This window comes from Choloepus didactylus, chromosome X (assembly GCF_015220235.1).
Source record: "Choloepus didactylus isolate mChoDid1 chromosome X, mChoDid1.pri, whole genome shotgun sequence".
Classification (NCBI taxonomy): domain Eukaryota; kingdom Metazoa; phylum Chordata; class Mammalia; order Pilosa; family Megalonychidae; genus Choloepus; species Choloepus didactylus.
In genome coordinates, this window is record NC_051334.1 from 7,473,895 (window position 1) to 7,499,659 (window position 25,765).

The 25,765-nt window shown below is 42.5% G+C and overlaps 1 protein-coding gene and 1 pseudogene across 5 annotated transcripts in view; one reads left to right on the plus strand and one right to left on the minus strand.

Moving 5' to 3' along the window:
• Window positions 1-9,168: 9,168 nt before the first annotated feature.
• Window positions 9,169-25,765, minus strand: part of MID1 (midline 1) — a 388,352-nt gene continuing 371,755 nt past the window's right edge. For all 5 annotated transcript variants that reach the window (XM_037821570.1, XM_037821568.1, XM_037821571.1 and 2 more), the window contains exons 9-10: window positions 25,017-25,224; window positions 9,169-11,935 (exon numbers count right to left, since the gene is read on the minus strand). In XM_037821570.1, coding sequence (XP_037677498.1) covers window positions 11,587-11,935; window positions 25,017-25,224 — 557 coding nt within the window. In that variant the 3' untranslated portion in view covers window positions 9,169-11,586. The remainder of the gene's footprint in view (window positions 11,936-25,016; window positions 25,225-25,765) is intronic.
• LOC119522883 lies at window positions 13,038-13,502 on the plus strand (annotated as a pseudogene).

Genomic DNA, 25,765 nt, shown 5'->3' on the forward strand with positions numbered 1-25,765 from the left:
TCTCTCATCTGCAGCTCCTGTGCTTTCTTCAAAGTGTCCCTCTTGACTGTAGCTCCTCTTCAAAATGTCACTCTCAGCTGCACTGATTCCTTCTGTTTGCCAGCTCATTTATATGGCTCCAGTGATTTAATTTAGACCCACCCTGAATGGGTGGGCCAACACCTCCATGGAGATTATCCAATCAGAGTCATCACCCACATTGGGTGGGTCACATCTCCATGGAAACACTCAAAGAATTACAATCTAATTAACACTGATAGGTCTGCCCACACAAGATTACATCAAAGATAATGGCGTCTGGGGGGACATAATACATTCAGACTGGCACACTGATATTTTTTCTCTTTCTTCAATTTGACATTTGTAGGGTCCTTCTCCAGGCTGTGTCTTCCTCCAGAGTTCCGAACAATTCAGAATTGTCCTCTTTTTTTCATTGAATCTCTGGAGAGAGGTTTTTAGTAGCTGTTTATATCACTATGTTGATGACGTCACTCCTCACTCAGAATTTGTTTACCTGTAAAATGGGGCTAATCACTGAACCTGCCTAACCAGATTCTGTGCATATTAAATGAGATGGGGATGCTCTGGGCTTCAGTTGTGCCCAGCACATAGTAGGTGTGCAATAAATGCCAACTACTACTACTGTCACTAACATGTTTACAGTTGCAGATAAAAATGGAGTAATGGTGGTGAGGAGTAGAATTCAAAAGTCAACAGACAAGGGAGAATTTCCAATAGGCCTCAAAAATATGAAGATGGAGTGGTCTGGGCTAAAGATGAGGATATATGTCAGGAAACCAGCCCAGGGCTGGGTGACGCCCAAAGGGCAGACCCTGTGATCCCAGCATGTGGGCAGCCTTCCTTCCTAAAATGGCCATGTGGGGACTGAGATAGGGCTTAGCCTTGGGCTCTTTCCTTTTTCCTTCTTTCCAGCTGCTTGGATTCTGGTCTCTTTATGAAAGACAGGGAACTATTCATCATGTGAGAAATACTTCACTACATGTGGGGAAAAGCCCAGAGTTACAAACTATATACAGTAAATACAGATGGGCTTCTCCTTATTTGAATTGACACCGTGGAGCTTGCTTCATCACATCCTCAAGAGCCTACTTTAGGACTTCCTTCATGGCCCGTAGGCTCACACTGAGCCTCCGCTGTTCAGTATCTGTTGTGGTGTCTGGCACTTTCCAGGCACTTAACTCTAGTTAACTGAATTTGATGTTAAACAAGTATCTGCTCTATGGTCAGCACTATTTTAGCATGGGCAGGGACACAGGTGATTTTGAGAAGTAAAATGCAGGAATCTCACAAATAAATAAGTACAATACTATTTTTTATGTTAAAAAATCTGTGATGTGTTAAAGGAACACAAAAAAGGCAGTGCTGCATTAGTTTTTGGTGTATTGGTGAATATTTGTGGAGGAAGCGATGTTCCAGGGAGTCTGGATACATGAGTGTGGGTGAAGGAGAAAGACAACCCAGCCAGGGAGAAACCTGTGTGGAGATGGGGAGCAGCCCCTGGAGCCTGGTTTGGGGGGGCCCCAGCATGAGATGGCTATGGAGGGATTATAGGAAGCTGGAGAGGCTGGATGGGACTAGATGATGAAAGGTTTTTAGCAGCTCTGGTGAGGAGTTTGGACTTTATCCACTGGCCAGTGACAGGGCAGCTATTTAAGGCAAGAGCAATGGATCTGACGTGGTAGGAGCAGCCTGGGTGTGGGAGAATTGCCTTAAGTCCTCGTGCTTTGTGAGTGTGGCAACACAGGTGACATGGAAGGGCGCTCTGTGGGACTCCTTCCCACACTTGTCTCCCACTTAGCATATGGCATCACCTTTATAAGGAATAGGGGTTTCTCTTGGGAATAAAAATCCAGAAAGCTCATTGCTTTTTATCTTATGAACCCTGGAAAACCTTGCCATGGTTGTTAGTTCCTCTTTTCTCTGGGCATTCCAAAGCTTAGAGTCCAATCTCTGGCACATGTTGCACCCTCCAGGGCACCCTTGTCTGTGCTCAAGGAAAAAGGTCTGTGTATGGTGGCGTGGGTGCTCACACGCTGACCTTCTCACTGGCTGCATTGGTTTCCTTCCCTGAAGTTCTCCTTTCCCTGTTCAGTTATTTTTTTTAGCCAGTGTTGTCTGTATTCTGGTAAGCTGTCTCAAATTACTTGTTGATGAAAGTGGTGTATTTACATAAAGATTAACATCGCAAGTTATACAGACTGTATTTCATTCCATTTCCTATTAACTTATTTTTATATAAATAAGGCAGGGTGAGCTTAATAAAAGTGTCTCCCTCCTGGCCTGGATGAGATTTTTCCAGAGAACCAGGCCATCTGTGATTCTGCAGTTTCCCAGGAGTGCAGGGGGCGTGTCCTGGCCCAAGGGGCGTGGCCAGATGGGTTCAGGGGCAGAGCCCAGTGGGAAGGGATGGGGCGTCATAGAGCACAGAATTTTGCCCCTGCGGGAAGGGCTGCTCAGGAGAAGCCCAGGTCCGTGGCTGCGGAGGGGAGGGGCCTGGCAGCCAGGAGAAGGGCGGGCCCAGGCGGAGTGGAGATGGCAGCAAGAGAGATGGGCTGGACAGTCCAGGAAGGGGCGTGGCCATGGAGTGGGGGGCGGGGCTAGGGGCAGGCATGGGGGCCTCTGAAGAAGTGACTTGAGTGCCCTGGCAGGCTGAGGTGAGAGAGCCAAGGAGCGGGAAGGTGGTTGGGACAGGGTGCTGGTGGGGGGCCCAGGCAGGAGAGCCCTGGACAGAACGTGAGGGGCACGGCCACTGCCTCCCACAGTACCTTGTTTCACCCACAATTCATAGTCTTGCCCAATTCCTTGTTCCTCCCACAATTCCCTGTCACCCACAATTCCTAGTGTGACCACAATACTGCGTCACAACCACAATCCTCACTCCCTTTCACAGTTCGTTTTTCTTTCCACACACATCGACTCTCATCTATAATTCTTGGTCTGTTCCATGATTGTCATCTCTACCCTATTCTTGGACTCTTCTTTAATTCCTATCCTCACCCAAAGGCTGTCTCTTCTACAATTCCTGTTCCTCCCACAATTCCCAGTGTCACCCACAATTCTCTGTCACCCACAGTTCCCTGTCCCTCCCACAGTTCCAGGTGATACCTGCAATTCCAGGCATGTTCTTTGGTCTTGGGGCTAATCTGGGTTGGAACACCCATCTATGTCTTTATATATAATATGAGTTTTTGTAGCTAACATATAGTGTAGGATTGCTGGGGTTGTTCTTGAGTCACTATATCTTTGGGACATGTGGATGTGACCAGTTCATTTAAAGGGGCTGGAAAGAAACAGACTTGAGAACACAGGAAGAGACTCTGTAGTGATGAAGGAAACAATGATATCAAAGAATGTCTTGCAAAGGGGCAGGACAGAAGCACCGAGTTGGTGACCTAAGATGTTGAGCAGAGCAGGGAACATAGACATTGGGTGGAATTCCAAGTGCTGCCTGGGAAATCCAGAGTAAGTGCTGGAGAGCAAGTCAGAAGGAGTTCAGGGACAGAGATCTCAGCTACTGAGGAGAAATGGGGAAGGAGGGCGGGACTCTGTGATTCTGTAGTACAGAATAGGGAGTCCAGTTGCTGGGAAACTTGGAGGAGCTTTCAAGGAGGTGGGGCACAAAGGTAGGAGGGGACTTGCCCGAAGATGGGGGTTGACAGTCATATCCTAGAGTCCACTTTTTTTGCATCTGGCTTGTCTTAGAGTGTGAGATGAACTGAGCCAGCAAGTGGGAATTATGTAAGTGAAACTCCAGGCTCAGAGGAACTCAGGGACAGGAGCTAGGCACCAGGCAGGTGATGATAAAAAACATAGATGGACAGGTTTACTCTTGAAAATTGGATGTTTTATTTTTGCCTGGTGACCTGCAGTAACTATCAAGAGAGGATGGAATTTTCTAGAAGGTAGATGGCTTTAATTTTGAAATTATTTTGTATTCTGTAGCAGATGGGATTGCTGTGAATGTGCTTCTTTTTTTTTTTAAATACAAGTCTTTTTAAAAACAAGATGGTAGATGTTTTGGGTTTAGGGAAATTGCAAGTTAGAGCACACTAGTAAGAAATTGGAATTTCACCCTAAATATCTGTTGAGCACATACACATGGCAAACACTGCATTAAACCAGTCTTGGTCTCTGACTTGAGGGATGATATAATTTAGTGGGGACAGGGGAATAGACAGCAATCAAAACAGACACAAACAAATGCTAACTTGCAATTGTGACAAGCATTATAAAGGTAGGCATAGATTGCTTTATGGATTGCCATGCGGGGAATTTGATCCAGGCAGGGAGATCAGGGCAAAACTTCCCAGGAAATGGTGGTTGAGAACTCTGAAATATTAGTGGCAGTTATCAAGGTGAGGGAGGAGTGGTACAAGAAGAGCGCTGTGGTAGAGCAGCGTGGCCAGAGACAAGGAACCAGAGGAGAATGGTGCTGGAGGATGCTGGGGAGATAGACAGGGGCCAGACCATGGAGGATCTTTTAGGCGCTGTGGAAGTTTCCTGGAAAGTAGATGGGAAACTTTGAAGGTTTTGGAGTCAAAGTGGGATTGGGAATGGGGCCGAGGATGGCAGAAGGAGTGTGTGGGGGTAATGTGACGTGAGCAGATTTAGAGAGGACCTAGGCTGCTCTGGGGGATGACTGGAAGAAGATGCAGTGTGGATTCCGGGATATTTCAGCTGTAGAGGAGAGTGATGTGGAAACTCAGCCTGGGGCGAGAGCGGAGAGGTAGAGAGAAGTGGAACAATTGAAGAGATGGCATCACTGGGATTTGGGGATGGGTTGGACGTGGATGGTGGGGGAAGATATCCAAGATGAGTCTGTGGGTTTGGGTTCACACAACTGGTTGGACAGGGCCAGGTTCTGGGAAGAGACCATGAGTTGGGAGCATGTGGAATTTGAGGTTTCCTTTAGAAATCCAAAAAGGGATATCAAGTAAGCAGACCAATGTCCAGGTCAGAGGAGAAATTAGGTCTAGAGATTTAAATTTGGGAGGCATCGGCCCCAAAATGGTGACCGACATTTTGGTGTGGCTGAGATTGCCGAGGGAAGGATTAAAAAGTTCTTTTTCAGAACTAGTTCTAGGTGGTCAACATGTCAAAAACTGTTGCATGCAAAATGAGGCAAACCAAACCTCTGAGGGAGATTATATATGTATATGAGAGAGAGACTGACACCACTTTTTACATCTGTGAGTGTGGTTTGATGGAAGGAAGACGCTGATGGAGTGTGGGAGGTGCAATGAGAGGTGAAGAACCAGAAACAGCAGGTCTTAGAAGTCCTTTGAGGAGCTTGAGAGAGGAGATGAGAGGGGGCAGTAGCTGGAGGGAGGAGAAGGCTGGAGAGGGATGAGCTGAACATTGTTCTGAGAAATTCTTTAGTGAAATTGGACAGCTTTTAATGACCGTAATAAAAATCTAGCTTTGAGAATAAAGAGACTGTGCAAAACAACAATGCTGCTTAAATCATTTTTCTGTGCAGCTTCTTAATTGGTAATTGGTCTTCAGCTGTAACGCATTTGCTGGTTAATTGCTAGGCTTACTATGTAACCAGGCTTTTATAATTCTCTTAGGAGAACATGGCTGAAAAAGATCCAAAGGGAGTCATGAATTGCTTTCCATAAATTGCCCATATTGAGATGGGACAACTACAAGAAAGGTTTTTCCACAAGTCCTCAACCCCATCTCATTCCCCATTCTTGAACGTGCTTCCCATAGTGAGAATGATACTCAGGGGAAAAGGATCTTGCAAGTTCTACACAGCTCCCTTTTTTTGCTCTGATTATAGTCATATTTTACTTGTGTATTTTTACATATCAAAGTTTTTTAAAAAAAGGTTGGCTTGGGGATGACTGTGGAGTCTGACATGCCCTTCCAGGTGACTTCTAAGGGTGATTGATGACAGCAGTGTCTGTTCAGTTTCAAAGCTCAAATTAAATGTACTCCGAAACTCTTGCTAAAGGGAATATATTTTACGTACCTGTCACTTGTGAACAGTGCTGATTTGAGTCAAAATGATGAAAGAGGTAAAGCTAATCATTAGAATCCTGGTTCCTGGCACACCCTCCTCCTTTGAATGAACCAATCTTCCAATAACCCTTGAGTGACCGTCTTAAGCACTCTGTAACTAATTCTTTCCAAGCTTTGTTCTCCATGAGTTTTGTGATTGCACAGAATTAACATAATTTAAAGTTGGAAAGGACTTTAGAGCTCATCAAGGGGTACTGTGCTCTGATGAAAATGAGGCCCCAAGATGTGAAGGGATGTGGTTTAAGTCTGAAGCGAGTGAGGGGACAGTTGGAGGATGCCCCAAGGACCTCTGGCTGCCAATCGAGTGCTGTGTCCATGACAGCAGGGGTCTACAAACTGCGGCCCATGGGCCAAATCCAGTCCACTTCCTGTTTTTGTAAATAAAGTTTTATTGGAACACACAGCATCATGCCCATTAGTTTCCAACTTGTCTATGGCAGCTGTCGTGCTCTAACAGCAGAATTGAGTAGTTGCCACAGAGACCATACAGCACAGAAAGCCAAAAGTATTTACAGTCTGGCCCTCTACAGAGAGTTTGCCAATCTCTAGTCTGTAGCATTAGTTGACAATCCTGGCTGCACATTAGCATCACCTTTAAAAAATATTTACTTGGCTGGCCCATACTCTAGACCTTCTCATTCCCAATCTTTCAGGATGAAATCCAAGAATCAGAATTGTGGAAGAAAGAAAAAGTGATTTTAATGCCCAGCCAGGGTAAGCGTCCCTGCATTTCATCATGCTGCAATACAATGCATCACCTTGGAAACACATTGCAGGCCGTAGGTGCATTTTTTTTTTTGTGGGCTATGCAACTGGAGAAAGCCCTCCAGGTGAGTGCTTTCTAAACTTTCACTAGTATTAGGATTAACTAGACTGCTTGCTAGAACTCTGATGGCTGGGTCCCGTCCCCACGGATCTAATCTGCTCTGAGGCGGGGCCAAGCTCCCAGGTGCTGCTGCTGCTGCAGCACCAAGGCCCACACTTTGCAGAGCAGGGCCCTAGACCAAAAGGGCTGTATCTCTAAGGAGAGGAGGTCAAGTCCTACGGGGTAGGCGTGGGGGGTTTATTTCTGGACTAGCTGCTGGGGCTTCCCCAAACTCCCACTCCTCTGCTCAAATCATCACTGCCCTCCACCACCACCCCGGTTTATAACACTGGAAACCAGGTCCCTTGTGATTACACAACCCTTGTCCTAGGTCTCCAATCCTATATAGGTTTTCTTCTGTGGTTTTAGATTCCCCAGGGTCTATTCTGAGGCTTGTAACATAACTGGACTTTGGAGAGGGGTGGCATGGTGACTGCAAAAAAGTTTCAGGCATAAAATGGAATATGTGTGGCAAAGGAGTAAGAAAAAACAGCAGAAGTTGAATGTGAAAACAGAGGATGACAAGGCCACACAAACAAGCAGAGACAGAGGGCCTTGTCACCACAAAAATGATTTTATTTTGAACCAGAAAGCAACAGCAATCAAGAGTCTAGCTGGGCTGAGGATGGGCAGTGCGACCCAGGTGTGAGGGGCTTAATTTCTTCAAGTGCAAGGAGTGGCATAAAGCAAACCCACTCTTCTGTGATGAAGCCAATGCAATGAAGGTTTGGAATTGGTGCTTTTTTTAAAAAAAAAAATATCACACATTGACTCAACTATTGGAAACTAGAAGGTTTTTGTGAATTGCTTCTTAAAAAAACAAACAAATTTCTCAACCTTGGCTAGATCATTCTCTGTTGTGGGGGAGCTGTCCTGTGCATTGGAGGTTTAGCAACATCCCTGGCGTCTACCTACTAGCTGCCAGGAGCCTCCCCCCCCCCGCCCCCCACTCCAGTTGTGACAACCAGTAATGTCTCTAGAAATTGGCAAATGATGTTGAGAATGACCGTTTTGAAAATATCATTTCCCTCCACCCCCCCCATCATTATAACCTTTTATAAGGGTAGGCCAGACAGCTTCCCAACACCAAAAGCACACGTACATGTGTGCCCAGGGCTGGGCTGGAAGTCCGTGTTCACTCAGGGGTGCTGGTTCAAGTCCTCAGGAAGGCTTGTGTTAATATATCAATAGCATGATAAAAAGCCTCTGTAAGTAGCAGGCCTTTTTCTCTTTTTCAGAAAAAAACAATCTCAATATTTGCAGGTCCTAATAATTTTAGAAGTAGAGTTGATCCTCATTATTCACAGTAGTTCTGCTCTATAAAGTCACCGCGAACACTGAATTAGTGAATACTGAACCGTTGCTCCTGGTGAAATGGGGGTTAGGTTCCTGGGAGCCTCCGGGCCCATTTAGCCAATCAGTAAATAGCCTTGTTTTATGTACATTTCTGTTTAGACACCGTGTATCTTCTGCTTCCTCCTTAAATCTTCCTGCATTGATTCCCTAGGAAGTGTGTTTTGCCATCCTTTTAGATTTAATCCCATCTAGAAACAGCAATGCCTTCAAAATATTAGAGCAACACCTAAACACTGTTAACAGTGTGAGGGCTGAAGGCTGAAGCATTGCCTTGTTTGACCTCAGCTGGGAATCTGCATGTCGAGTGACTCAATTTTTTTGCCATGTTATATATGTCTGCAAATGACTGCCAAGGACCGGGAAAGCGTGGAGAATAATGAAGCTAAGTGAGAGTAATGAATCTGGGAACGATGAGGATTGACTGTAATTTCATATTAAATCTGTAAACAAAACAAAACAAAACTTCACCAGCCCCAACCTCGCCATAACCCACTTAGATTCCTATTTCAATTATATGGCCAGCCACTTTCAACTTTGGATTCAGATTTCTTTATTTATTTGTATACACCAGGAAGAGAAGTACCAAGTTTCTGAGTTCTGTTATGAGGACTGGCTACATAATTTGTGGGTCCCAGAGCAAAATGAAAGTGTGGGTCCCTTGTTCAAAAATTAAGAATTTCAAGATGGAGACCACAGAGCACGAAACCAAGCATGGGCCCCCCAGAGCCAGCCCTGGCCACCCTGGTTGGCGCGGCATCAGCTTTGTTGACTCAGTGTACTTGGCACTGCCACATCTTTCTCGCCTGCACCCCATTGCTTCCTATGAAGTGAGGACCTCCAAAAGTTAAAATGCCATGACCCCAGTCCATTTAAAGAGAACACTGCCTTGTACTGCAGCAAAGGTTTACCGAATATATTTTTGAGACTTTCAAAAAAAACAATCCACAAGGAAATCGTCCCTATATCACTACAGTCATTAAACACTGCGGCCTTTCCCCATTTACAAATTTTCTTGGAATTATGACAACCTGGAAATAGTAACTGCTACAATCCACAATGTTTTTAAGTTAGCAAAGAGTGTGATTCCCACAACAAAATTATAACATAATCTCTCATCATTATAAAAATAGCCAAAACATACCCAAAATGGCTTGCGGTGAAAATTGTAGTAGTAACTTCTTTATATTGAAAAACATCATATTCATGGATATATTGTCCTTGTAAATGCTTTACATTAACATCTTAAGGCAAACTGTAACATTTATTGGTACCTGGAGCCCATAATTTAAAAAACTCAGAAGCTGAGTTTTAGACCCTTTTATTTAGAACCTGTTTGTTAGTGTACAAAGTGCATTAAAATATGTGTTATCAAGCTACCCAAAAAAGTATGTAAAAATTACTGAGACAATCATTTCAGTTTATTAAGGAAGGCAAATACATATTGTTTTTATAGTGTAAAAAAAAATCCCATTAAGTTTCCAGAGAATGATTATTTTTTCATTGAGGTGTCCTTCTTTTAAATGTGAAAACTGCCTTAAGTAGCTATCAAAATATCCATCTGGGTGTAAATATATAGAATCTATTTGTTAAGAAAAAGGAGAGCATCTGCCAGCGAAGATGACAGAAAGACACGGTCAGCTGGCAGATTTGTCATCACATAAGCTTTGGCCAAGTGATGCCGCAACTCTGGGTCTATTGGCTTATTTTGGGGAAACGACTGGTTGATTTGGTTAAAATCAAAATCAGTAGAGACAATGCTTAAATCCACCAGTCTGTTCAGTCAAAATGGCTGACCCAGTAGCTCAGATAAATATTTTAGTCATCACAATAATTTAGAGAGGCCATGCCCTCCTTCAGGGTAGAACCCATGCCACTCAAATAAGCCTTAATTCATGGACCTTTCCAAGGTGTCAGATCAGCATGCAAAGAATCCCATCTGACACATTATTAGCAGGTTCCTGCATGAGAATAGCAAGTTTGTTTTTTTTGTGTGTTGGTTTTTTTGTTTGTTTTTGTTTTTTTTTGTGGTTTTTTTTTTTTTCTTATAACTCTATGGCAAACTATACTAGAATACTGAGGGACTTCTACATTTTTCAAGACATGTTTAATAAGATCTGTCTATAATGATTTTTGAGGCATTTCTGTACTAGTGAATAGTACATTACCTTATGTCCCTTGTCATTACCAACTTAGAAATATTAAGTGTTTGTCGGGTGACTTGTATTTGGATGTGGTAGTGATGATCAGTACCACGTGCTGACAAATGGGAGAGCAAAATGCAACCCAAAGTGGTATTGCCATTGGTGACAGAACATGTTTATTTCCTTAGCTCCACAGACAAAAGAAAAATTATTTGGGATGGGTGGGGCTGGGGGGAGTTGATAGGACAACTCATAAATGTAGTGATGAAATTTTACAGGCCTAATGAAAGGTATTAAAAAGAAGAATGAAATAGATTTTGTATAAGGAAACAGTGTCATGTTTCTGATAAAATACCAAGCAGCCTGAATCTCTGCATTATTGGCAGGATTCCAAAGTGACTGTTTCCAACCATGACCTCGTTCTCTGAGTGCCTCCAGGATCCTTAACCCTGGGCAAAGCGGGCCAAAACACGGCCAAAGGTCTCGGACCCTTTCTTTTCAACACTATCCCACCAGCCATCAGAGGTCCCCTCTTTCCATCCACTCTCTTGTGCTCTGCATTCTGGTTGAGCCAATAAAAGGTTTTGACCTAAGAGTTAAAACATTTTGAAATCAGCTAGCGTAAGAAAGCCTGTTTACTTCCCTACTTGGCTTGAGAATATTTTTCTTTTTTGAATAGCTGCACATTCTGCTATGCACACTTGAGGTGATTGATAGGATCTAGCATAGAATAAGAATGAAATTTTATGGTGTGAGAAGGTGAACAGATGTACAAAACTACGCAAGATTTTTTTTTTTCCTCAAGCACATAGACTATGATGAAATCAAGGTTGTAAAGAGCTGGTAAACTTGAGTAAATGGGCCCCTTAATGTGTGCAAATCCACATAATTCCTAAGAGTTGTAATCCCGATTATGGTTCTCTTATAAATAATCTCTAAATTTTCCTGTAAATACAAAAAAAAAAATTCAAAGAAATTATTAAAGCCTGTACTTAATACAAAACACAGTAAAAAGGAGAGGAACCTCCCATTCTTGGCCCTATCTGAGCCAATTTCTGGGCACTCGGGGGTGAGTCTCAGTCACGTTCTGGAAGCCTGTGCTTTCTCAGTCCCCGAAAGGGCGGCCACCAATCGGTCCCCTCCCGGGAAAGCAGCTCCATGTGGCCACGGGCTCACTCATGGCAGCTGCTCCAAGCCATCCAAATGGTCTGGGATGGGAAGGCCAGTAATGATCGTCAAACATTTGTTCCACACACTGAAGGTAGGACACACAGGCTGCACAAAGGCGATGTCGAAGGTGTAGAGGTGGCTGGAGCTCAAGGCATCGTAGAAAGCCACGGAGCCGTTGTCGTAGTCCAGCAGGATGCCGACACGCCGCAGGTGGGGGGCGGGCTCGATGGGGACCTCCTTGCTGTTGTGTCTCGCCACCCAGTTATTATTACAGCGGCACAGCACCCACGATGCCGCGTTCTTCCCGATCCATTCGTGCTTCGGGGCTGATTTGTAGGCGAGGCCGATGGCATACCTGCAGGAACAAACCCGCAACAACAGAGAGGGTGAGCCATGTTTGCACACGGATGGGAAATCCGTTCTACAGCCCTTGGAGGTGTGAAGATGCTGTTCTCAGTGGTCCCTGGGCCTTCCCTTTAAGTGAAAGCTGGGCAGGATCCCCTGGCACCTGTGTGCCTTGTCTTCCCACCCAAACCTATAGACAGGGTGGAAAGAGACTATATGCCCACATTCCTGTTTGCAGATCAAACACTACAATCCAATCTGAATTTTGTGTTTTGCTGCCTTTTGGTTTTTTACTGTTATACTTGTCTCTAGACCAGTGCTACCCAATAGAACTTTCCGCAATGATTGAAATGTGCTGTGCTATCCAGAACAGAAGCCTGGAGCCACACATGGCTCCTGAGCATGTGAACTGTAGCTGGTGTGACTGGGGAACTGAATTTTAAATTTTTTTTAGTATTAGTTAAGTTAAATTATTTAACTAGCCTCCTGAGGGTCATGGCCACTGTCCTGGACAGCACAGCCCTTGACTTCTCCTTTTGACTTTTCTTTAAATGTTTCATTTGAATCCATGTCTGTTGTCTCCCACGGCTTCAAAGGCACTTTGCCAAAGGCAGGCATGGAGAATGATTTTCGGTTATGGGGAGAAATTCCTTGTTGTCACTCAGCCTCCATTCTCTCTCCTCTAACACGGGGACAATGAGAGAGAGTATCCATCACTGAGGTGATTCCGAGGAGCCAAGGAAAGAATCCAGGTAAAACTTGGGGCACAAGGCTTGGCCTGTAATATTCAGTATTATTTCAGTATTATTCAGTATAAATGTAATATTATTTTATTATATGATCCAACGAGACACTGACACTACGTCTCAGAACCAGAATTTGACCCTAGGATGACTCAACAGGTCATGAGCTCAAAAGCATTCTGTAATGCCTTCACTCACCAGAAACCGCTGCCAAGAGCCCTCCTGATTATATTTCCTTACTACATTAAAAAAAATTGGAATCTCTTCTCTGATGTTTTAATTTTAGCAGATGGGTAACCTGGTTATTTGAAATGCTCTCTTACTGCTCCAGAAAAGAATCTTAAGGAAGGTAGCAGTGCCCTATCAAAGATGGCGGCCAGCAGGAGGCTGATGAAGGAGTTTGAAGAAATCTGCAAATTTGGAATGGAAAACTGCCGTAACAGCCAGGATGAGGAAGCTAATTTAGTGACATGGCAAGGGCTTTTTGTTCCTGACAACTCTCCATATGATAGGGGGTTTTTCAGAATTAAAATCAACTTTCCAGCAGAGTACCCATTCAAACCACTGAAGCTCACATTTTAAACAAAGATCTCTTACCAGAACATCAAGGAAAAGGGACAGAGCTGTCCGCCAGTAATCAGTGCTAAAACCTGGAAGCCAGTAACCACAACTGAGCAAGCATCCAGGCCCTCACAGCACTGGAGAAGGACCCTCAGCCCGAGTACCCCTTTTGGACTGACCCAGCTGAAGCATACACTTAAGGACTGTGAAACACTCTGCAAGAATGCTGAACACTTCACAAAGAAATATGGAGAAAAGTGACCTGTGGAGTAAAATCTGCTGCAAATGATTCCCGCAGAGCAGGGCCGTAGACACGTGCCACTGCCGGACAATCGCTTGCGGCAGTTACTAACTTTCTACAATTTTCTTAAAAGGGGGCATCTGTCAAGAAAGGTTTGAAAATTTAAGGTGTTCTAGTTCTACTTTCTTTGTTTTAAACATCACTGCTTCAATCTACTTCAAAAGGATGGTGGTCCTTTTCTTGTCCAAATTTATTGAAAATCTTCAACTTACATTCAGCCCGTAAGGAGTAAAATAAAATAAAATTTAAAAATGGCTCACCTTTTTCCTCCTGCCCTTGCCACTTCCCCTTTCTCACACCGAGTTCAATTTTCACTTATTCCCCAGGTTCCGTCTCCTCTGCTGAGGAGAAGAGATGCCTGGTGTTTTGGATGGCATTTCCTCTCCCGTGGTGCATTACCCAGTGTGGGAGGTGATTCAAATTCTCTTGACTCTAGTTTATAAAGAAAAAAGCACCCCTACCCTTAAAAAAACCAAAAACAAAAAGAGCCGTAAAAAGGAAAGAACAGCTCTTGTGTAAAAATCTGGTAAATGTGGCAAAATGTTAGAAGTTGATGGCTCTGGGTCTCTGGAGTGGGGGTGGGCGTACATAAGAATTTTCTGTATGGGGTTTGGATTATTTTCATAACTGTCATAAAATTGTAATTATTTCTGTAATTTCTACAATGTGCTAAGCTGCTTAATCTCTTTTTCCCCCTGAGGTATTTCTCAGGTATTAGTTAAGCAAAGCCTATTATTAATTTCGAAAGGATGTGAATGGTTCAGAGTTCAACTTTTAATACGTTATTGTGGAAACCAGTCTAATTTGGATATTGATTGATATGTGGTAGCTGAACCCACACAGAGAGAAAAACTTAAAAGAGTATCATTTTATCAGAGACCCATTAAGAATCACATGTTGTATTTAAAATACAATCACTCTAAAGAGTAGTGTGTTAAAAAATAAAATTTATACAAAATACCATCATTGAATTCCAAAAATAGGATGGTATCGATAATCCGTGGAGCCCAGTGTGCCAGCCTGTCTCTCATAACTCAGCATCCTCCCTCCTTCTGTCTCCATCCCTGCGCCAGGGGAGAAGCCTGCAGCTGCACCCGATCCGGAAGGTGGAAGCAGAGGGGCACGGAGCAGGCCGCAGAGAGCACATGGGAGGTTTGGGGAAGCTTCCAGGACAACACTTGTGTCCCCATTTCAAGAAGTGGAGCAGTGATTCCCCGACTCCCTGCCTTTCCAGGGGTCATGTAAGTCTTGGGCTCCCTTTCTCCTTGGAGTAGGAGTGACTTCTGTTTTCCTGCTGAACCCTAACCAGTATGCTTGGGAAAGCTTGTCCTTCTGCAATTTTAGGTATGTCCCCCAAAAGATGTTCTTTTTGCCCTGGCAGATGCCATTTCCATTTTTCAGATAATTTCTTACCTACATTTGCATCACAAAACCATATATAGCTGTATTACTTCCCCATTATCACATGTCATTTTGATTTTTTGTTAAAGGATTTTGATGTTTGTATCCTATTTGAACATTACCTGAACCCAATGAAGTAGCTACAGCAGGTATGACTAACTTCATTTAGCAAATGGAAAACACAGAGAAGGTTGATTGATAGAACTAATTAGGAGCAAAATCCAGACTGTCACCCCAACCCCTGCCCTTGACCCCTGGCCCACTAATGCTTGTAAGTTACACCACCATTGCGCAAAACACCAAGCATCCACTAACAGCATCAGAGAGTAAGAAAACAGCTAAGTGCATAGTCCATTAACCAAAGGAAATACCATTATATCATCATTAATCTATCAAATTATGTACATATTTTCATTGAGCTAGAAAGGTGCAGGCAGAATGTAATGTTCCATTAAGTTACTCAATGAGGCACTGAGAATTCAAACAGTATAAAAATTACGTTTCTCAGAGCAATGCTAACATGCCCCATTGCACTGATCATAACATATGTGTTAATTTAGAGCTGGGACTATATTTCACAAGAAAATATAAGTGTCGTTAGCTGTTGCAAATCAAGGCATCCATGGACATTTAATCCTAGGGGTTTCCCAGGAAATGTTAAACTGCTTTCTACGCAAAGACTTTCAAAAACTGACGCCATCAGGTTCAGAAAGATCCAGAATGTGGGAATTAATTTTAGATTTTTTTCTTCCCCTCATGAGTTGGTTTTGACATTCGTAGGGTATTTCCCGCATTACTCATCAATGGCAATGAGAGCATCATGATCAGGTATCATTTATCATAATTATTAATGGGGTTATAATTATTTAGACACTGGATTCTATCCCAAATTAATACACCACATTAATTAACTAGAAACGTTTGCTATTTTGCACCTGCCATTCATTGCATTTGCCTCTGAACTTTTATCTCACCCCGATGCAACTAAAAACTGTAAACATTAGTATAGCCCAGTGCCTCGTGGAGCAGAAGGAACTACCCTCCATCCTCTGGTAAGATGCTGCAACAGGGAATGTTCTGGGCGAAAGGAATCAAGGGGATAATAACAGAGGAGGGCATATTCACTTGGCAGATATTGGTACCATGACTGGGAGAAATGAGACGTTCAAGCTCACAGTTCTACTTCTTAAAATAACACTGTTACAATACTCATCAGCCTCAGGCCGTGCAGTTATTATTATTTTTTTTTAATCTTCATTTTATTGAGATATATTCACATACCATGCAGTCATACAAAACAAATCGTACTTTCGATTGTTTACAGTACCATTACATAGTTGTACATTCATCACCTAAATCAATCCCTGACACGTTCATTAGCACACACACAAAAATAACAAGAATAATAATTAGAGTGAAAAAGAGCAATTGAAGTAAAAAAGAACACTGGGTACCTTTGTCTGTTTGTTTCCTTCCCCTATTTTTCTACTCATCCATCCATAAACTAGACAAAGTGGAGTGTGGTCCTTATGGCTTTCCCAATCCCATTGTCACCCCTCATAAAGCTACACTTTTATACAACTGTCTTCGAGATTCATGGGTTCTGGGTTGTAGTTTGATAGTTTCAGGTATCTACCACCAGCTACCCCAATTCTTTAGAACCTAAAAAGGGTTGTCTAAAGTGTGCGTAAGAGTGCCCACCAGAGTGAACTCTCGGCTCCTTTTGGAATCTCTCTGCCACTGAAGCTTATTTCATTTCCTTTCACATCCCCCTTTTGGTCAAGAAGATGTTCTCCGTCCCACGATGCCGGGTCTACATTCCTCCCCGGGAGTCATATTCCACGTTGCCAGGGAGATTCACTCCCCTGGGTGTCTGATCCCACGTAGGGGGGAGGGCAGTGATTTCACCTTTCAAGTTGGCTTAGCCAGAGAGAGAGGGCCACATCTGAGCAACAAAGAGGCATTCGGGAGGAGGCTCTTAGGCACAACCATAGGGAGGCCTAGCCTCTCCTTTGCAGCAACAGTCTTCCCAAGGGTAAAACCTATGGTAGAGGGCTCAACCCATCAAACCACCAGTCCCCTATGTCTGTGGTCACTATGTCTGTGGTCATGTTAGCAACCATCGAGGTGGGGTAGGCGAATACCCCTGCATTCTCCACAGGCTCCTCAAGGGGGCACTACATCTTTTTTTTTCCTTGTTTTTCTTTTTTTTTTTAACTTTCCCTTTTTTAAATCAACTGTATGAAAAAAAAGTTAAAAAGAAAACAAACATACAATAAAAGAACATTTCAAAGAGACCATAACAAGGGAGTAAGAAAAAGACAACTAACCTAAGATAACTGCTTAACTTCCAACATGTTCCTACTTTACCCCAAGAAAGTTACATAATATAGCAACATTTCTGTGAACTTGTTCCTACTATATCCATCAGAAATTAACAGACCATAGTCAATCCTGGGCATCCCCAGAACGTTAAATAGCTTATCTGTTCTTCTTGGATTATTGTTCCCCCTTCCTTAATTGCTCTCTATTGCTAGTTCCCCTACATTCTACATTATAAACCATTTGTTTTACATTTTTCAAAGTTCACATTAGTGGTAGCATATAATATTTCTCTTTTTGTGCCTGGCTTATTTCGCTCAGCATTATGTCTTCAAGGTTCATCCACGTTGTCATATGTTTCACGACATCGTTCCTTCTTACTGCCGCGTAGTATTCCATCGTGTGTATATACCACATTTTATTTATCCACTCATCTGTTGAAGGACATTTGGGTTGTTTCCATCTCTTGGCAATTGTGAATAATGCTGCTATGAACATTGGCGTGCAGATATCTGTTCGTGTCACTGCTTTCCGATCTTCCGGGTATATACCGAGAAGTGCAATCGCTGGATCGAATGGTAACTCTATATCTAGTTTTCTAAGGAACTTCCAGAGTGGCTGAACCATTATACAGTCCCACCAACAATGAATAAGAGGTCCAATTTCTCCACATCCCCTCCAGCATTTGTAGTTTCCTGTTTGTTTAATGGCAGCCATTCTAACCGGTGTTAGATGGTATCTCATTGTGGTCTTAATTTGCATCTCTCTAATAGCTAGTGAAGCTGAACATTTTTTCATGTGTTTCTTGGCCATTTGTATTTCCTCTTCAGAGAACTGTCTTTTCATATCTTTTGCCCATTTTATAATTGGGCTGTCTGTACTATTGTCAATGAGTTGTAGGATTTCTTTATATATGCAAGATATCAGTCTTTTGTCAGATACATGGTTTCCAAAAAATTTTTCCCATTGAGTTGGCTGCCTCTTTACCTTTTTGAGAAATTCCTTTGAGGTGCAGAAACTTCTAAGCTTGAGGAGTTCCCATTTATCTATTTTCTCTTTTGTTGCTTGTGCTTTGGGTATAAAGTCTAGGAAGTGGCCGCCTAATACAAAGTCTTGAAGATGTTTTCCTACATTATCTTCTAGGAGTTTTATGGTACTTTCTTTTATATTGAGATCTTTGGTCCATTTTGAGTTAATTTTTGTGTAGGGGGTGAGGTAGGGGTCCTCTTTCATTCTTTTGGATATGGATATCCAACTCTCCCAGCCCCATTTGTTGAAAAGACCATTATGGCTCAGTTCAGTGACTTTGGGGGCCTTATCAAAGATCAGTCGGCCATAGATCTGAGGGTCTATCTCTGAATTCTCAATTCGATTCCATTGATCTATATGTCTATCTTTGTGCCAGTACCATGCTGTTTTGGCAACTGTGGCTTTATAATAAGCTTCAAAGTCAGGGAGTGTAAGTCCTCCCACTTGGTTTTTCTTTTTAGAGTGTCTTTAGCAATTCGAGGCATCTTCCCTTTCCAAATAAATTTGATAACTAGCTTTTCCAAGTCTGCAAAGTAGGTTGTTGGAATTTTGATTGGGATTGCATTGAATCTGTAGATGAGTTTGGGTAGAATTGACATCTTAATGACATTTAGTCTTCCTATCCATGAACATGGAATATTTTTCCATCTTTTAAGGTCCCCTTCTATTTCTTTTAGTAGAGTTATGTAGTTTTCTTTGTATAGGTCTTTTACATCTTTGGTTAAGTTTATTCCTAGGTACTTGATTTTTTTAGTTGCTATTGAAAATGGTATCTTTTTCTTGAGTGTCTCTTCAGTTTGTTCATTTCTAGCATATAGAAACATTACTGACTTATGTGCATTAATCTTGTATCCCGCTACTTTGCTAAATTTGTTTATTAGCTCTAGTAGCTGTATCGTCGATTTCTCAGTGTTTTCTAGATATAAGATCATATCATCTGCGAACAATGACAGTTTTACTTCTTCTTTTCCAATTTGGATGCCTTTTATTTCTTTGTCTTGCCGGATTGCCCTGGCTAGCACTTCCAGCACAATGTTGAATAACAGTGGTGACAGCGGGCATCCTTGTCTTGTTCCTGATCTTAGAGGGAAGGCTTTCAGTCTCTCACCATTGAGTACTATGCTGGCTGTGGGTTTTTCATATATGCTCTTTATCATGTTGAGGAAGTTTCCTTCAATTCCTACCTTTTGAAGTGTTTTTATCAAAAACGGATGTTGGATTTTGTCAAATGCTTTTTCAGCATCTATTGAGATGATCAATTGATTTTTCCCTTTTGACTTGTTAATGTGTTGTATACATTGATTGATTTTCTTATGTTGAACCATCCTTGCATGCCTGGAATGAACCCCACTTAGTCATGGTGTATGATTTTTTTAATGTGTCTTTGGATTCGATTTGCAAGTATTTTGTTGAGGATTTTTGCATCTATATTCATTAGGGAGATTGGCCGGTAGTTTTCCTTTTTTGTAACATCTTTGCCTGGTTTTGGTATTAGATTGATGTTAGCTTCATAAAATGAGTTAGGTAGTGTTCCATTTTCTTCATTGTTTTGAAAGAGTTTGAGTAAGATTGGTGTCAGTTCTTTCTGGAAAGTTTGGTAGAATTCCCCTGTGAAGCCATCTGGCCCTGGGCATTTATTTGTGGGAAGATTTTTGATGACTGATTGGATCTCTTTGGTTGTGATGGGTTGGTTGAGGTCTTCTATTTCTTCTCTGGTCAGTCTAGGTTGTTCATATGTTTCCAGGAAATTGTCCATTTCCTCTACATTATCCAGTTTGTTGCCATACAGTTGTTCATAGTATCCTCTTATAATTTTTTTAATTTCTTCAGGATCTGCAGTTATGTCACCTTTTTCATTCATTATTTTGTTTATATGGGTCTTCTCTCTTTTTGATTTTGTCAGTCTAGCTAGGGGCTTGTCAATCTTGTTGATCTTCTCAAAGAACCAACTTTTGGTGATATTTATCCTCTCTATTGTTTTTTTGTTCTCTATGTCATTTATTTCTGCTTTAATCCTTGTTATTTCTTTTCTTGTACTTGGTTTAGGATTGGTTTGCTGTTCATTTTCTAGCTTCTTCAGTTGATCCATTAGTTCTTTGATTTTGGCTCTTTCTTCCTTTTTAATATATGCGTTTAGTGCTATAAATTTCCCCGTTAGCACTGCTTTTGCTGCATCCCATAGGTTTTGGTATGTTGTGTTCTCATTTTCATTCGTCTCTGTATATTTAGCAATTTCTCTTGCTATTTCTTCTTTAACCCACTGATTGTTTAGGAGTGTGTTGTTTAACCTCCAGGTATTTGTGAATTTTCTAAGTCTCTGATGGTTATTGACTTCTAATTGTATTCCATTGTGGTCAGAGAATGTGCTTTGAATAATTTCAATCTTTTTAAATTTATTGAGGCTTGTTTTATGTCCCAGCATATGATCTATTCTGGAGAAAGTTCCATGAGCACTAGAAAAGTATGTGTATCCTGGTGATTTGGGATGTAATGTCCTGTAGATGTCTGTTAAATCTAATTCATTTATCAGATTGTTTAGGTTTTCAATTTCCTTATTGGTCTTCTGTCTGGTTGATCTATCTATAGGAGAGAGTGATGTGTTGAAGTCTCCCACAATTATTGTGGAAACATCAATTGCTTCCTTTAGTTTTGCCAGTGTTTCTCTCATGTATTTTGTGGCACCTTGATTGGGTGCATAGACATTTACGATTGTTATTTCTTCCTGCTGAATTGCCCCTTTTATTAGTATGTAGTGGCCTTCTTTGTCTCTCAAAACATCCCTGCATTTGAAGTCTATTTTATCTGAGATTTATATTGCTACACCTGCTTTCTTTTGGCTGTGGCTTGCATGAAATATTTTTTTCCATCCTTTCACTTTCAGTTTCTTTGTTTCCCTGTGTCTAAGATGAGTCTCTTGTATGCAACATATTGATGGTTCATATTTTTTGATCCATTCTGCGAATCTCTATCTTTTAATTGGGGAGTTTAATCCATTTACATTCAATGTTATAACCGTGAAGGCATTTCTGGAATCAGCCATCTTATCCTTTGGTTTATGTTTGTCATATTTTTCCCCTCTGTCTATTAATATCCTTTATTGTACGCATACCGAATCTCTTTAGTACTGAACCTTTCTCCAAGTCTCTCTGTCCTTTCTTTGTTTCTCTGTCTGTAGGGCTCCCTTTAGTATCTCCAGTAGGGCAGGTCTCTTGTTAGCAAATTCTCTCAGCCTTTGTTTGTCTGTGAAAAATTTAAGCTCTCCCTCAAATTTGAAGGAGAGCTTTGCTGGATAAAGTATTCTTGGCTGGAAATTTTTCTCACTCAGAATTTTAAATATATCATGCCACTGCCTTCTTGCCTCCATGGTGGCTGCTGAGTAGTCACTACTTAGTCTTATGCTGTTTCCTTTGTATGTGGTGAATTGCTTTTCTCTTGTTGCTTTCAGAACTTGCTCCTTCTCTTCTGTATTTGACAGTGTGATCAGAATATGTCTCGGAGTGGGTTTATTTGGATTTATTCTATTTGGAGTTCGCTGAGCATTTATGATTTGTGTATTTATGTTGTTTAGAAGATTTGGGACGTTTTCCCCAACAATTTCTTTGAATACTCTTCCTAGACCTTTACCCTTTTCTGCCCCTTCTGGAACACCAATGAGTCTTATATTCTGACGTTTCATATTATCTATCATATCCCTGAGGTCCATTTCGATTTTTTCAATTTTTTCCCCATTCTTTCTTTTATGCTTTCATTTTCCATTCTGTCATCTTCCAGGTCACTGATTCGTTGTTCAACTTCCTCTAGTCTTGTACTATGAGTGTCCAGAATCTTTTTAATTTGGTCAACAGTTTCTTTAATTTCCGTAAGATTATCCATTTTTTTATTTAGTCTTGCAATGTCTTCTTTATGCTCTTCTAGGGTCTTCTTGATTTCCTTTGTTTCCCGTACTATGGTCTCATTGTTCATCTTTAGTTCTTTGAGTAGCTGCTCTAGGTGCTGTGTCTCTTCTGGTCTTTTGATTTGGGGGCTTGGGCTTGGGTTATCCATATCGTCTGGTTTTTTCATATGCTTTATAATTTTCTGTTGTTTTTGGCCTCGTGGCATTTGCTGAACTTGATAGGGTTCTTTTAGGATTTGTAGACCAATTGAAGTCCTTATCTCTAATTTATCAGATCTACAGCTTCGTGGAGTACACTTTCTCTAACTAACCAGCAGGTGGCGTCTACGAGCCACCTGTTCTCCACAAGCCAGTTCTCCCCTGCTTAGCCTTTTTGGTGAGTGGGGGAGTGAGTCTTGTGGGGTCCAATTGGTGTACCAAGCTTGCGTGTGTAGTTGGTGTTGCCTGCCCTGTATATGGGGCGTGTTTCTGGGCAGTCAGGGAGGGGGGGGTGGCCCTAACAATCAAATCTCCCTGGTGATCCTAGAGTTTTAAAGCTGCTGCAATAGTCTAATCCTTCAGTTCAGTCCTGCCACAGTTTGTCTCTGCCACTGACCCACAAGTCCTTGGTATTGGTGTATGGCTCCTGAGACTTGCAAGTGGGCCCCTCTTCCAGGCTGTGCACCCCGGGTCCTCTGTTGAGGGATGACTGTGCTATGTCCCAGGTGAGTGCCGTCCCCCCAGGGCAGTTCTGGGCTGCTGGGCTGTGTAGGGAGGCTCCCAGTCTGCTGAAATGATGGCTGAATGGGGCTTTGTTAATTCACACTGCTCCACCTTCCCAACTCTGGGACAATCAGCTGAGGTTGCAGGGAAGGCTAATGTCCACGCCCAGTTTTGTGGTGTGTGCCTGTTATTTGAAGCACTTCCGTCACACTGGGTTGTCTGGGGCAGTTCTGGGCTATGGGGCTGGCGATGGGCAGGAGTGTTTCCTGTCCACCAGGATGATGGCTGTGAGCGGACACCCCCCTTTTCTTGGGAAGTTGTGGTGTTTAGTGAATTTTCTCAGCCACTGGATTATTGCCTTTTGTCTCAGAGCTCTCTTAGTTCTGCTCTTGACTTGACCTGCCCAAATTGCAAGTCTTTGAAGCTTTCTGTATTGGGCTTCTTAGAGTAATTGTTTTAGAAAAAGAAAAAAGGATTAAAAAAAAAAAAAAAGGGCCCTCCTCAGAGATCTAATGGGTTATTGAAATGCTAAGAGACAAAGCAACCAGGGCCATTAAGGAAAGGTCCACAGGGCAGAGAGATCAGCTTTTCTTCGGGATTTGCATATGCACCCCAGGGCCTGAGCTCTGCCCTTCCCCTTTCTATGTTCACCAGAACTCCAAAAATCCTCCGCTTTTATTTTGGAGTTTTTCGTGTTGTTTTTTTTCTATGCCTGTCTCCTCTCTGCTGGGCTGGCTGCTCTCAGATTCTCTGGTGTCTGGTCTCAGTCTATCTATGGTTGGAGTTTGGATCAGTAGAATGAGTTTCCGATAAGGGCTGCCACTGCAGTTCTCCCTTCTCCTTCCCGGAGCTGACAGCCCCTCCTCCCACGGGACTGAGCCTGGCAGGGAGGGGCGCGGGTCCCCTGGCCGCAAAAACTTACAGATTTCGCTGATCTCAGCAGTTCCACGTTTTCATGAGTGTTGTATGAAGTATGCCCAAAGTCAGATTGCTCTGTGGTGTCCAGTCCACGCAGTTCCTGGCTTTCTACCTACTTTCCTGGAGGAGTAACTAAAACATACAGCTCACCAGTCCGCCATCTTGCCCCGCCTCCCCCAGGCCATGCAGTTTTAATTTTGGTTTTACCTTTAAATCAAAGGTTGACTTACCAACTCATAAAGTACACTCCTGTAAGCCCTAATGAGTGTTTATTATCACTCTTTTCTTAATAGCAGCACAGCATAGTGCTTAAGAGCAGGGATAAGCAAACCATGACCCACAGGCCAAATCTGGCCTACTGACTGTTTTTGTAAATAAAGTTTTATTGGGACACAGCCCTGTCCATTCATGTATGTAATGCTGTAGTGCCACAGCAGAGGTGAGTCGTCGTGACAGAAACTGGTCTGCAAGGCCAGAAATACTGAGTCTCTGACCCCTTAAAATCAGCCATAGACTTCATGTAAATGGATGGGTGTGGCTGTAGTCCAATAAAACTTTATTTACAAAATCAGGCACTGGGCCAGACTTGGCCCCTGAGCTGCAGTTTGTTCACCAGGAACCTGCACTCGAATCTTGGCTGCGATTCTTGCCCGGAATTAAATGTATGGAATTAAAGCAATCTATTTCTTTATTGGCTGCATGGTGGATTAGATAGATGATTGCCTAGCAAATATTCACTGTCCCCTCCTACCTCCATCGATGAATATACTTCCTTGCACCTTTGGCTTTCAGCTTGGCCAATAGGACTTTAGCAGGAATGATGCAAGAAGAAGCTCGAAATGTGCTTGCATGCTTGGCTTTGCCCTCTTGGGTTTCTGCCACTACCATGAGAAAAACATGGTCTGGGTAGCCCACAGGTCCAAGGAAGACAAAGAAACAGAACAGTCACAGACCGAACCTGTGGCAAAGCCCAGCTGAGCTTAGCCTTGATCAGCTAACCCATAGCTATGTGAGTGAGCAATAATATATGATTATTGTTTGAAGCCACTGAGTTGTGGGGTGTTTGTTATGCAGCATTATTTCTAAAAGTAGCTGACTGAAACAGCTTTTCTGAATATTATTCTTCATGGTAGATCCTGGTATTGCTTGATGCTCTGACAAAGTACAGAATGAGATATGACTTTTTATAACTGGAGGACAATAGATATAAGTCGCCTACCATGTACTTCCACTTATGACCACTTCCCAGTAATGCCGGCCACTATCAATGAACACGTTTCCAGCCACGCCATAGCTCCCTTGGCTGGTGAAGCGTTCAGGAGTGTGACTCTTTTTGGATGACGACTCATCACGTTCTACTGTCAAGTTATCGTGGGACACCTTCAGTTTGCGATGCGCCGATTTGGGGTCCAGTTTAAATGGTTGGCCTGGAAATAAGTTCACAAAGCAAAAAGTGGAAGAGAAAAAAGACTGGTTATCTTAACATGACACAATCGGATTTTAAAAATGAGACCAAGTCAACTCTCCCTGGATCATGCCCTACTATCACAATGTGGCATTTTATATTTTAACGGTGACTTGAAATTTGTACAGCAACTTTCAAAGTCATTTGCTTGCACAGTTTTCACGATATTCAAGATATGTGTTGGGAGAGCAACTGTGTGTCAAGTGTGCTAGGCAAAGCAAAACGAATAAGAATACATCCTTCTAAGAGAGGGAGAGCAACATGCTAAGTTAACTAGGTAACAGTGGGTGTGGATAGCAAGGGCAAGGCTCAGCCAGACCACATGAGGCAAGCTATCTTCATGGGTTCCAAAAAGCACAGGTACACACTGCCTGAGCAGCCTCCCCCAAAGGAGGAGTAGTGAAGATGTCATCTTCAACCATCCCCATATTCAGTCAAACTTGAAATGCATTCATGGTCATGGAATTCGGACCAGAAAGCAAATGAATCAAGATTTCAGGATT